This window comes from Phasianus colchicus, chromosome 27, assembly GCF_987193195.1.
Source record: "Phasianus colchicus chromosome 27, bPhaCol1.hap1.1, whole genome shotgun sequence".
NCBI classification, from domain to species: Eukaryota; Metazoa; Chordata; class Aves; order Galliformes; family Phasianidae; genus Phasianus; species Phasianus colchicus.
Genome location: NC_143462.1, coordinates 2,922,192 through 2,933,702, shown reverse-complemented (window position 1 = coordinate 2,933,702; position 11,511 = coordinate 2,922,192). Strand labels below are relative to the sequence as shown.

Genomic DNA, 11,511 nt, shown 5'->3' with positions numbered 1-11,511 from the left:
CGTGTCTCTGTCCTGGGGATGCGGGGAAGGGGGGGGGGGGACACGGAGGGGCCGTTACGGTGGGGCCGTTACCGGAGGGATCGCACTATGGGGCTGCTCCTGGTGATGCTCTTGGCGATGCTGGCCGTTCTGCGTGAGTCCGGTCCTTTGCGGGGCTGTGCGGTTGGGGGTCCCGGTTCGGAGTTCATCCGCCGGGTGATCGGTGGGCAGAGGGATGAGGATTCGGGGCTTCGTAAGGAAGAGTCCTTGGGAGGACCCCTGTGCCGGTTGGGTTCACTCTCAGCAAACGCTGAGCTGCTCGAAGATCCCTTCTGCTGCCGGCACAGCGAACACGAGTTGTGCTGCTGTGCCCGATGTGCGAAGTTCGGTTCGGGCACAGCAGCACCGCGGCGTGGGGCAGAGCTGAGCTCCTCCTGAAGCAAATGTTTGTGTGCAATAAATAGTGAGCGTGGCTCCATGAGCCCTGCTGTTTTCTGGAGAAGGTGAGCTGAGCCGGAGCCTCCCCTCGTGCTCCCATTGCTCAAAGTTCATATTGCCGGGCTCGGGTCCAGCAGTGTTACGTGGACTTTGGTTTAACCTTCACAAAAGGTGCCGCACGGCTGCATGGCTGCGAGGTGAATTTCTGCAGGCACAGCCCATGGAAAGCTGCCTTCCATGCTGTGCAGCTCACAGATGCCCACAGGAGGTGCTGTTCATCCGCGGTCATCACTAAATCCGGTTTGTTTCTTTAGATTCACAAATGCCTCTGCACATCACCGTTCCCCAGAGGGTGCTCTCAAACACAACTGGAGAGATGGTACTGATCAAATTATTCTCTGTGTGTGTGTGTGAGCGTGTGCATTCCTACCAATGCAGGAGTGCAGCTCTGGGAAGCGATGCTGAGCTGTCCCAGTGTGGGTGATGGAGTTGGCAGCCTCTTCTGTAGCTGCTCTCTGTGTTTTGTTTCTCCTTTCCTAATTCTCACTTTCTCTGCCCATGCAAGGACACGCAGTCCTACATCCTCTCAGTGGAAGGGCGGCCGTACACCATTCACCTCAAGCAGCAGTGAGTTCATTCCACACTGTTCTTAAGTTCTTTATTATGAGAGAGTGGTGAGGTGCTGGAACAGCTGCCCAGAGAGGCTGTGGATGCCCCGTCCATCCCTGGAGGTGTTCAAGGCCAGGTTGGATGGGGCCCTGGGCAGCCTGGGCTGCTCTGAAATGTGGAGGTTGATGGCCCTGCGTGTGGCAGGGTGTTGGAGATTCATGATCCTTGAGGTCCCTTTCAACCCTGGCCATTCTGTGATTCTGTTTTGGCAATTCCAACCTGCTGCCACCATCTCATGGCTGCGCTGGGGGCTGGGGGTGCTCATGCCTGCAATTCCAATGGCGGTGGTTTGGGGTCTGCAGGGACTTTGGGCTCCATCCACATGCAGTTGGTTTGAGCTGGGGAAATTCCAGATAAACATTTCTTTGGGTGTTTTCAGAGCGTTTTGCTGTATTTCTGTTCCAGGTTCTTTTTACCTGCTGATTTCAGCATTTACACATACAATGAGACAGGATCGTTGCGCTCTGATTCACCCTATATCAAGGTAATCTCAGCTAGCTTCTCTCTGTTGGCAGTTTGCAGGGTGGCCTTCCTGCTCAGTGCTTTCAGACTTGTCTCTCCTTATTACAGGAGAGTGGAGTTTCCCTTCTTTCTCCACCTTTTGGCATCCTAAACCAGGCAGGAGGTGCTGGGGTGGAACATAAAAGCTGCCCATGCAGATATACAACCACAGCCATCGTTGGGAAGGTTTGGGGTGTGCTGATGGTTCCCTTTGCTTTGCCATAGGGCGACTGTTACTACCATGGCTACATCGAGGGCATTCCTGGCTCAGCAGTGACCCTCAGCACGTGCATGGGGCTCAGGTATGGGGCACAGTGCTGCTATGCTCAGTGCTGCCCAGCACTGCCCACAGACTGATGCTGTGCCCTCCACAGGGGCCTTCTGCAGTTCCACAATGCCAGCTATGGGATTGAGCCACTGGGCTCCTCGCCCTCCTTCCAGCACGTGGTTTATCCTGTAGGCAGTGGGGTTGCAGCTGGGGCTCTGCTCCCACATGGCCACCTTGGGGGTGGCAGGGATGCTCTGGTGGCTGACAGCAGCTCTGACACGGCACAACCAGCTCTAAAAGTAAGTGCTGTCATTGGGACTGACCCAGCACTGGCATCTCTGGGTCTGTCAGAGCTCAGCACTCATTGCGTCTCAATTACACGGATAGATTAATTAACAACGATCAGCTTTTTTTCTCCTCCAGCTGCTGTCAAGGCACCGCAGAGAGGTGTTGCTCCACATCATTCTGGAAAGGAGTTTGGTAAGCTTGGTGCAGCCAACTCCAGGCTGTGGTTGTCCTCTGCATTCCTGCAGAGCTTTGCAGTGGTCCAGCATTGCTCTGTGCCCACCCCACGGCCGTCAGCCCATCACAGCATGGCCGATAGCCACGATGCATCCCTGTTTTCCAGTACAGCCACCTGGGGGGCGACAAATACATCGTGACACGGAAGGTGATTCAGCTCATCAGCTTCCTGGACAGCGTGAGTTTCACCTGTGCTTTGTGCGCTGCAGTTCTGCTGGTTGGGTTTCAGCTCGGCGCTGCTCGGCTTTGTCTCATGTTTGCTTTCAACCGCTCTCTATCCGTGCTGTGCTGGAATTAATCCCACTCCCTAAAATCGCTTTGGTGCCGTATTGTCCTATAACGAAATGCTCCACTGAGGGGCGGTGGTGCTCCGTGCGCAGAACGGCTGCAGGCTCTTCCCTGCCCGACACGAAGATCATCTTTCTCGTTGTGCTTCCAGATGTTCAGCTCCCTGAATGTGACCGTGACGTTGTCCTCCATGGAGGTCTGGAGGTTCGGGAACAAATTTCAGACCACAGGGGCTGGAGAATTGGTGCTGCTGCGCTTTTTGGATTGGAGGAGGAAGGCTAGCCTGCGGCCCTACGAAGTGCCCTTCCTGCTGATGTAAGAAAGCCACTACCGAAGAGCAGTGAGCTGCTAAACCTTTGTGCTTTGGATCATTGGGCATTGCACAGAGCTGCTGTGTTCCAGGTACCGGGTCCAGGCTGACTTTCTGGGTGCGATCTCTCCAGGCACGCTGTGCCGCAGTGATGCATCCGGTGCTGTGGCCGTGGTATGGAGCTGTGATATGGGGGCATGGTGTGGGGCTGTGGTACAGAGCTGTGGTACGGGGCTGTGCTGAACAGGGGGATGTGGCCAGGCCATGCCACAGCCAACAGCACTGCTCTCCTGCAGCTGCAGCGTGCTGTGACTCTGGAATCGTTCTCCGTCCTCCTGGCGCAGCTGCTGGGGCGCAGCATGGGCATGGGATTTGATGATGGCCGGGGCTGCCGCTGCCCCACACAAACCTGTGTCATGGAGTCGGCAGCACTGTGAGTGCCCAGGGGTCCCTGTGTTACAGATACCCCCAGCAGAGGGCTGTGCTGCAGATGTGGTGGTGGTGCAGGGATACCTGCTTGAGAAGGATAAAGGCTTCACTACTAAAAAGCAATCCTTTCCTTTCCAAAAGCAAGATGTTCCTGAACGCTGCCCAGTGCCACAGCAGTGGCAGTGCCAGCACACAACCACTGAGGTCCACCCTTTCTTTCAGTCGCGTCGGTGGGGCAAAGACCTTCAGCAGCTGCAGCGCTGCAGACCTGGAGCAGTTCCTGTGGCAAAACCCAAACTGCCCCTTCCTCAGGGTCCTGCAAATGCACCCCAACTCCAAAGCCACCGTCTGCGGTAACGGCGTGGTGGAGCAAGATGAGCAGTGCGACTGTGGTAGTGATGTGGTGAGCGGGGTTGGGGGGGGTTGTGGGGCTGGGATCCCTGCACTGCTCCCTGCGCTGCTCCCTGACAGCAGGAAAGGGCCAGCACTCATCCTGCAGCGAGGCAGTGGGGTGTGGGCAGCAAAAGTTCGTAGTGTGCTTGCAGGCGTGTGCCAAGGATGCATGCTGCACTACACAGTGCAAGCTGAAACCCGGCTCGAAGTGTTCCTTGGGTCTGTGCTGTGAAAAATGTCAGGTGAGATGTGCGAGTCTCTGGATGGGAGCTCAGCCCCACACCTGCAGAATGGACGGGATGGGGGTGTGGTGCTCGCAGCGAGCAGTTGGTGTTCAATCCCAGTTCAAGGCTGCCAACACTCTGTGCCGTCCCCCTGCTGATGCTCAGTGCGATCTGCCCGAGTTCTGCAACGGCTCCTCTGCCTCCTGCCCTCCCGACGTCTACGTGCAGGATGGGCACAGCTGTGAGCACAGCACCGGCTACTGCTACCATGGGCACTGCCAGTCTGCTGAGCTGCAATGCCAGAGGCTCTATGGGAGAGGTAGTGGCACTTGGCGCAGTGCTTTCGGGGCCAGAAATCCCCCCCCAACACCTGGGAATGGGTCCCTCTAATCTAAAGAATTGATATATGCTAAATGCAGCGCATTTGTGTGACCCTCTGTTCTATTGCTTCTAAACTTCCAGGTGCAAAAAATGCCCCACTGGCGTGTTATGAAGAAATCAACAGTCATCAGGATAGGTTTGGGCACTGCGGTAATCGGCTGCTGGATGGGTACCAGCCCTGCTCCTGGCTGTAGGTGTAACCCAGCGTGTTTGATTGGTGTTTCCCTTTACTTCCCAAGCAAAATGTGATGCAATGATCTCACGCTGCTGCGGTGTGGCTGTGTTCTGCACACTGACTTTTCTTCCTTTGCTGTGCTGATGAATTTCTTAGGAATCTGGGCTGTGGAAAGCTCATCTGCACGTACCCAAATCAAGTTCCCTTCACTAGATTAAAGGGTGCCATCATTTACGCTCAAGTGCAAGAACATCTGTGCGTGTCTTTTGATGTAATGCATGCACCCAATGAGGCAGATCCTTTCCTGGTTAAGGATGGTACAAAATGTGGTCCTGGAAAGGTAAGAAATGTTTCCCAAGCATGGAAATGATGTACCATTATCACAGGGTGTAACAGCCTTAGAAATAGCTGCTATTTTGCAGTATAATTTGAAGGTGGTCTCTGCTTATTGCCTGTGCCATTGGCTTACTGATCGTCCCTTAGACCAAGGGATCTTTTATAGAGCAATGGCCAGCTTGATGAATGGAGATAGAAAAGTGCCCAGCAGGGTTTTTTTCCTATTGTAATTGCAGGTGTGTATGAATGGCACGTGTCACCCACACTCCATTCTCAACTATGACTGCAATGCAGAGAAAAAATGCCATGGGCACGGGGTAAGTGACAGCAGTGCTGCTGGAGAGGTGATGCTGTGCTGCTCGGTGTTGAAGAGGAGCGAGAGGTTATTTCCAGGTGTTTGGGACTTGGCCAAACCTGGGGGTCCTCATCCTCCAGAATCATCATGCAGCAGTGTGGGAGAAATTAAGTGAGACTTTAATTAAGATCAAAATTAAATGGGATGAAGGAACATGGAGTATTTGCTCGTCTAGATTAGCGGAAAACTGGAAACGGAGTGTTTTCTTTCCACTCTGGCATTTGCAGGTGTGCAATAACAAGAAAAACTGCCACTGCCACCCAGGCTGGAACCCACCCCACTGCAAGATGCGGGGATCTGCGCTGGGTGGCAGCACTGACAGCGGACAGCGGCTGCGGGAAATGGAGAGTGAGTGCCCATAGAGGAGCCCCAAGCAGCCCCAGGGCTCTCAGCATCACCTGGGCTGCTGCGTGGTTCTGTCCCCAGGCCACGCCCCAAAGGTCTCTCAGAAGGATAGGCTGAAAAACGCGCTCCTGCTGAGCTTCTGCCTCCTCATCCCCATCCTCATCTGCATCATCATCCTGATCATGAAGTGGAGCCAGCTGATGCGGCGCTGTGCTAGGAGAGAGATGGAAGCTGCTGAGTGAGTTAAATTTGGGTGGTTCCTGCAGTGGGTGAGAGGTGAGCAGGGATGTGTGGGAGCTCCTGGAAAGCTGCTGAGATCCAGAGGACGTATTCCATGACATCCAGCTGGCTGTCTGCATAAAAGGCCTGGGAGAAATTGCTGGTTCCAAGGGAAAGGAAACTGTAGAAGGGGAAAAGTTAGATGCAGGAAGAGCTACAGGTGTCACAACTGGAAAGCAACACATCTGTCCCGCTGTGGAGGAGAAGAGTGAGAGAGACAACGTGAGAGAGCAGGGCCAGGACAGGGCAGGCATCTTTGATGCCCCTCGGGGTGTCACCATGTGCACTGTGACGGTGTCCCCAACCCAAAATAACGGGGCACAGATTTGGGGATGCACACATTTTGGGAATGGAGATGTGATGGGCTGGAGGGGAGTGAGAGCAGGGACTGAACTGTGCTGAGACCTCCACGCTGAGCCTTCATTTATCCCTGCAGCTCTGCCGAGGAAGAAACCAGCAGCATGGGGAGCAACGAGAGCAGCGTGAGCAGCCGGAGCAGCCGTGTGAGGATGGAGCCGGAGCCGGAGCGTCGCTCGGGGCTGTGCGCGGGGGAACCACGCGAGCAATAAAGACGTTGAAGCAACCGGCGGTCGTTGGGGCGATGAGGGCGGCTCTGGGGCTGGTGGTTCTGCTGGCGGTGCTGTTGGGAGGAGCGGCCCAGAGGCGGCCCCGCATCCGAACCTTCAGCATCCCCATCGCTGGCCGTTCCCGCACCGTGCGGCTGCGGCAGCAGTAAGCGGGGGTGGCGGCAGCGAACGGGGGCGGCCCCGGCGGGGAGCGGAGCGGAGCGGCACCGCGGAGGGTCCGTCTGTTCTGTGCGCAGAGTGTTTTTGCCCGAGGAGGTCCGGATTTACACCGACGGCCGCGGCGGAGGCGCGCAGTCCGAACTCGCGCATCTGGAGGTAACGGTGCGGCCGTGCGCTGCGCCCGACGGCTTTGGGTAGGGCTGGAGGGGACACCCGGAGCAGCAGCGGTGCAGTTTCCCTTCTGCACAGACGCTCTTTGGGCCTCTTGCTTTCTTTGGGATGCTGTTCCACCCCGCAACCTCAGTTAGCGGTGCGCTGAGGCCGGGAGGGGCGGACACCAAATGCCGTCGGTTCGGTGCTCGTTCCTCGGAACCTGCAGGGATGGGACGGGACCACAAGCGCTAGTGCTCAGCTCTGCTGCCCGGCGCTGTCTGTGCTCCCTGCTGCTCCCCACACAGCGGGCACCGCGCTGATGGTGCGGCTTCACTGCTTCCAGCGCGACTGCTTCTATGAGGGCTACGTGGAGGGTTTCCCAGGGTCACTCGTGGCACTCAGCACCTGCTCCGGGCTCAGGTAAGCTGTCCGCCCTGCTGTGACAGCAGGAGCACAAACACGGGGATCGACAGTGCAGCAGCAGAGCCATTCCTGCCCTGCACCTTCACCCTGCAGTGGGATCCTGCAGCTCGCCAACACCAGCTATGGGATCAAGCCTCTGGAGGCTGCATCTGGGTACCAGCACCTCGTTTATCAGATGGAGGGGGAGAACGTGGGCACGAAGCTGCTCGGAGGAAGCAGCTCCCTTGCCTGGGCTGCAGAGGTGTCCTTACAGCCATGGGATGGAGAGGTGAGCACAGCTCAGGGCAGTTTGCTTCGGTGAAGTGGTGCCATAGATCTGGGAGATCTCCAGCTCTGCAGCTGGGTGTTTTTCCTGCATTTGTTCAGTACCTCAAATGTTAATGACTCCCTGTTCATATGTGTATGGGGATTTTTGTTGCTGTTTAATTTGTTTTGCTCGTCTCAAGGTGAAGGAAGCTGTTCCTAGGTCCCCTCGGTATCTGGAGATGCGTGTCATTCTGGACAAAGCTCTGGTGAGTTTGCATCTTCTCCATCTTAAATTATTTTCCCTAGGAAAAACCTTCACAGAACATCAGGGGAAATGTGCACAGGGCTTGGCTGAACCCATGAGGTGGGAAGCAGCTCCCTTGGGTATGGAAAATGACATGGAATAGCAGGGGCTGCAATGGGAGAGCTGCCCAGTGTAGGGGCAATGCATGGTGGCAGCTCTGCGGGCAGACCCTGCACGGGGTGCTCCTGTGCTCTGCAATCTGTTACCTTTCAGTATGACTACATGGGAGCAGACAAATACGTGGTGACAACGAAGATCGTGCAGCTTTTCAGCTACGTGAACAGCGTGAGTGCTTTCAGTTGGGTGGGAAAAGTGATGCAGTGGGATGGAAAAGGACCTGTACTAAAATAGAGTGGGAAGCAAAGGTGCCCCAACCAGCCCAGACCTGGCAGACCCAATGGTGTCTGCCTCTTTCCAGATGTTTGCTCGCCTCAACCTGACCATAGTGCTGACTTCCCTGGAGCTCTGGACAGAAAAGGACAAGATCCCAACCACAGGAGCTGCTGAAGAGTTACTGCAGAGATTTCTGCAGTGGAAAAACACACATCGTACCTCTCGGCTGCAGGACATAACATTCCTGTTTGTGTAAGGAGGGGATGGATGGCGTGGGAATGACAGGAATAGGAGTGTTGGTGTAGTGCAGAGCAGCACTATAGGGTTTGGTCTGTGCTGTCCTCAGCTACAGGGAGCAGTCCCATTCCATGGGAGCATCCTCTGCGAGGAAACTGTGCCTCAAGGACCGTGCTGGAGGAGTAGCTTTGGTATGGAGCCATGTGTCCATGCGGGTAACCCTGTGCCTGGGTACAGCATTGGGCTGTGCCCACCCGGAGGGTGAGGGCTGCTGGCAGCAGGGATTGCTCTGCTGGGTGCTGAGCTGTGGTGTGGGAGGGTTGGGGCTGGCAGTGCCCCAAAGCTGCAGTGCCCTCGCAGTACCTTCGTGCCACAACGCTGGAGGTGTTCTCAGTGACCGTGGCCCAGCTGCTTGGGCTCAGCCTGGGGATGAGCTACGAGGACCCCGGGAGCTGTGGCTGTGTGGGAGCCACCTGCATCATGCAGAGCAGTGCAGTGTAAGGTTCCTGTCCTCCTAATGTACCTTCTGCTGATGGGAAGGGCCGTGGAGCCCCGGCACACAGATCTCACCCTCTGCTTACAGTCACTCAGCTGGCACCAAAGCCTTCAGCAACTGCAGCATAAGAGACTTTGAGCTTTTTCTCACTTCTGGAGAAGGGCAGTGCCTCCTGAACAGGCCACTTGTGAACGTGTCCTACAAAGCTCCTGTGTGTGGCAACAAAGTGGTGGAGCCGGGAGAGGCTTGTGACTGCGGGTCGGCAGAGGTGGGTGGTGAGCCTTGGTGGGAGCTCAGGGCTGTGCCTGGTGAAGAGCCATGCCAGGAACCCCTGGAGCTGTTTGTATCCCTATGGGAGCTGCGTGAGCTCTCCTGACTGTCTGTGCTCATTGTTTCCAGGAGTGCCGGCGTGATCCGTGCTGCACTGTGGGCTGTAAGACAAGGAAAGGGGTGCAGTGCCTGTCGGGGCCGTGCTGCTCCAGGTGCAGGGTGAGCCGTGCTGCGGTGCTGTTGCATTGCTTGTTTGCAAGACCTGTGTGCAGAGCATCACAACAGGAGCCTGTGCTGCTGGCTGTGGGTGCGCACTGTGCAAAGCTCCTCTCGTTTTGCCTCTTTCCACCAGTTTATGAAAAAAGGCACCCTGTGCAGAACTAGCTCTGAGGATGAATGCGAGCTGAAGGAGTATTGCAATGGCACCTCTGGGGCGTGCGCACCCAACCTGTGGGTCATGGATGGGCATCCCTGCAAGCAGAACACTGCCTTCTGCTACAGGGGGGTGTGCCAGACCGCCGACAAGCAGTGCCAGGAGATTTTTGGCAAAGGTGGGGCAGCATGCTGTTGGGGGAGCTGTTCTGCAGGGGGTATAAAGGGCCGAGAATCAAAACCACAAGGTGCAGCACGTGGCCCCAGTGATGATGCCCAGCTGCGAGGTGGGGTGAAGTTTTCTGGCAGTCTATAAGTGATGGTATGTGTTTGCAGATGCCAAAAATGGACCCTTGGCCTGCTATGAGGAAGTCAATGGCCAAAGGGACAGAATGGGGCACTGCGGCTCTGATCACAGTGGTTATCACAGCTGTGCCTGGAGGTGAGGGCTGTGGAAATGCCTCTCTCCTGTGGCTGCACTGAGCCCTCCTGTGTCAGAGAGCGACACGGAGAGGAGCAGAAGGGTGAGGGTGGTTTGCAAAGCCCTGTGCTCCTCGTGCCTGCAGTGATCTCCGCTGCGGGAAGCTCATCTGTGAGTACCTGGGCACTGTGCCCTTCACCAAGGAGAGGGCTGCCGTGGTTTACGTGCGGTTGCAGAACGTGCTGTGTGTCACACTGGACTACCTGCAGCCTCGCACAGAGAGGGACCCCATGTTGGTGAGGGATGGCAGCGTTTGTGACGACCATAAGGTGAGCAGTGGGGTGGCTTTTGTGAAAAGGAGGAGCTGTTGGAAGCATTTCTGCAGCAGTGGAGAGACCCAGGGGCAGTGGCTTTTCCATTGGTTGGATCCCAAACAAGTTGAGGTTGATAGTATGAATGGGGTGAAGCAGGAGGTGGGTGTTGGTGTCCATCGTGTGCTGCTGACTCTGTGTTTGTGCTTTAGGTCTGCATGGAACAGAAGTGTGTGTCTGCTGCTGCCTTGAACTACAGTTGTGACATAAAGAGAAAATGCCACGATCACGGTGTAAGTGACAGTGCTGCATGTCCTCGGTTTTGGAACCACTGCACTCTCTGCAGCTTGCAGATGTGAGGATGTGTTCATGGTCAGCTGCTAGAAATCATTTCTCTTCCTCTGTCACACAGGTGTGTGACAGCAAAGGGGATTGCCATTGTGATGTTGGCTGGAAGCCCCCGGATTGCCGGGAGAAAGCAGAGTCACAGGGAGGGAGCAGTGAGAGTCGTGGTGAGCAGGGAGGGCTGTGAGTGCAGGAGGGGCTGCTCCAAGGCTTTGCTGTTTCCCCTCTGGCTGCTGTGGGCTGAAGGAGTTGTCCCTTGCAGACCCCTGGAACAAGAGCTCGCTGAAGACATGGCAGCTTCTCGCCTTGTGTCTCAGTGCGCCCATCTTCGTTGGGCTCATCTTCGTGGTGATAAAGAAGCTGAGGCAGTGTCTGTCCAGAGAGCAGCCACAAGAAGAGAAGTGAGCCTGCTCCTCTCCATGGGGTGGCAGGAGGGGCAGAGCCCAGAGCTTGCCATCTGCACGGGGAGGGGAAGGCAGTGCTCTTTGGCACTTACAGGAACCCCCTTCTGTTCCCACTCTGTAGGTTTGAGGAAAGCACTGACGAAGAAAGGAGCACAGCGGATGCATAGCAGCATAGCTGGAAAGGCCTTTAAGGATACTGCTGAATTGAAGGGTGTTTGTGATGTGAATGGAGGCAGCAGCAGCAGCAGCAGCAGCATGGACCCCTGGGCAGGGGGCTGGAGTCTGTCAGAGGGACATTGAAAGGCTGTGTCCTTTGTATTGTGTCCTTGTGTGTGTTGTTCAATAAAAGGTGTTTCTGGTGCCTGAGGTCTGTGATCCCTGCAGGGCAGGGCAGGGTGCAGGTGCTCCCTTCATATATTACTTCTGCTCTCATCCCCCCCAGAGCTGTTGCCATGGGAAGAGCATGCCATCCACTAATGCACATTTAATCCATCATTACAGCCTGGTGCTTTGACAGTGGGAATTTAATGACAACCTCAGCTCGTGTTCAGCCATTAA

At 55.9% G+C, this 11,511-nt stretch overlaps 2 protein-coding genes across 6 annotated transcripts; both read left to right on the top strand.

Annotated features, from left to right (window-relative positions):
- Nucleotides 1-30: 30 nt before the first annotated feature.
- LOC116234561 (disintegrin and metalloproteinase domain-containing protein 18-like) lies at nucleotides 31-6,475 on the top strand. Of its 4 annotated transcripts, none has more exons than XM_090125722.1 (20): nucleotides 31-133; nucleotides 732-796; nucleotides 983-1,044; nucleotides 1,492-1,570; nucleotides 1,813-1,889; nucleotides 1,962-2,154; nucleotides 2,279-2,335; nucleotides 2,484-2,555; nucleotides 2,817-2,980; nucleotides 3,068-3,149; nucleotides 3,272-3,408; nucleotides 3,627-3,807; nucleotides 4,007-4,039; nucleotides 4,142-4,340; nucleotides 4,484-4,592; nucleotides 4,734-4,917; nucleotides 5,150-5,230; nucleotides 5,496-5,616; nucleotides 5,695-5,851; nucleotides 6,329-6,475. In XM_090125722.1, the coding sequence occupies exons 1-20, from the start codon at nucleotides 88-90 to the stop codon at nucleotides 6,459-6,461; spliced, it is 2,232 nt and encodes a 743-aa protein (XP_089981848.1). In that variant the 5' UTR covers nucleotides 31-87; the 3' UTR covers nucleotides 6,462-6,475. The 4 variants fall into 4 exon arrangements, with proteins under 4 accessions (XP_089981848.1, XP_089981847.1, XP_031458106.2 ...); XM_090125721.1 differs by having other exon boundaries at nucleotides 3,950-4,039; nucleotides 4,187-4,340; XM_031602246.2 differs by having other exon boundaries at nucleotides 3,950-4,039.
- Nucleotides 6,476-6,493: 18 nt separating this feature from the next.
- Nucleotides 6,494-11,310, top strand: LOC149914810 (disintegrin and metalloproteinase domain-containing protein 2-like). Of its 2 annotated transcripts, none has more exons than XM_090125725.1 (18): nucleotides 6,494-6,624; nucleotides 6,716-6,794; nucleotides 7,135-7,211; nucleotides 7,308-7,482; nucleotides 7,661-7,726; nucleotides 7,978-8,049; nucleotides 8,183-8,349; nucleotides 8,444-8,525; nucleotides 8,695-8,831; nucleotides 8,918-9,098; nucleotides 9,230-9,319; nucleotides 9,453-9,651; nucleotides 9,809-9,914; nucleotides 10,039-10,222; nucleotides 10,417-10,497; nucleotides 10,617-10,716; nucleotides 10,812-10,950; nucleotides 11,075-11,310. In XM_090125725.1, the coding sequence occupies exons 1-18, from the start codon at nucleotides 6,494-6,496 to the stop codon at nucleotides 11,118-11,120; spliced, it is 2,112 nt and encodes a 703-aa protein (XP_089981851.1). In that variant the 3' UTR covers nucleotides 11,121-11,310. The 2 variants fall into 2 exon arrangements, with proteins under 2 accessions (XP_089981851.1, XP_089981852.1); XM_090125726.1 differs by having other exon boundaries at nucleotides 10,617-10,732.
- Nucleotides 11,311-11,511: the final 201 nt, after the last annotated feature.

Coding starts and splice junctions, on each gene's coding strand:
- LOC116234561 (XM_031602246.2), top strand. CDS start 88: ATGGGGCTGCTCCTGGTGATGCTCTTGGCGATGCTGGCCGTTCTGC. Junction 1,571..1,812: donor CTGATTCACCCTATATCAAG/GTAATCTCAGCT, acceptor GCTTTGCCATAG/GGCGACTGTTACTACCATGG. Junction 2,155..2,278: donor CGGCACAACCAGCTCTAAAA/GTAAGTGCTGTC, acceptor TTTCTCCTCCAG/CTGCTGTCAAGGCACCGCAG.
- LOC149914810 (XM_090125725.1), top strand. CDS start 6,494: ATGAGGGCGGCTCTGGGGCTGGTGGTTCTGCTGGCGGTGCTGTTGGGA. Junction 8,050..8,182: donor TTTTCAGCTACGTGAACAGC/GTGAGTGCTTTC, acceptor GCCTCTTTCCAG/ATGTTTGCTCGCCTCAACCT. Junction 9,320..9,452: donor CGTGCTGCTCCAGGTGCAGG/GTGAGCCGTGCT, acceptor TCTTTCCACCAG/TTTATGAAAAAAGGCACCCT.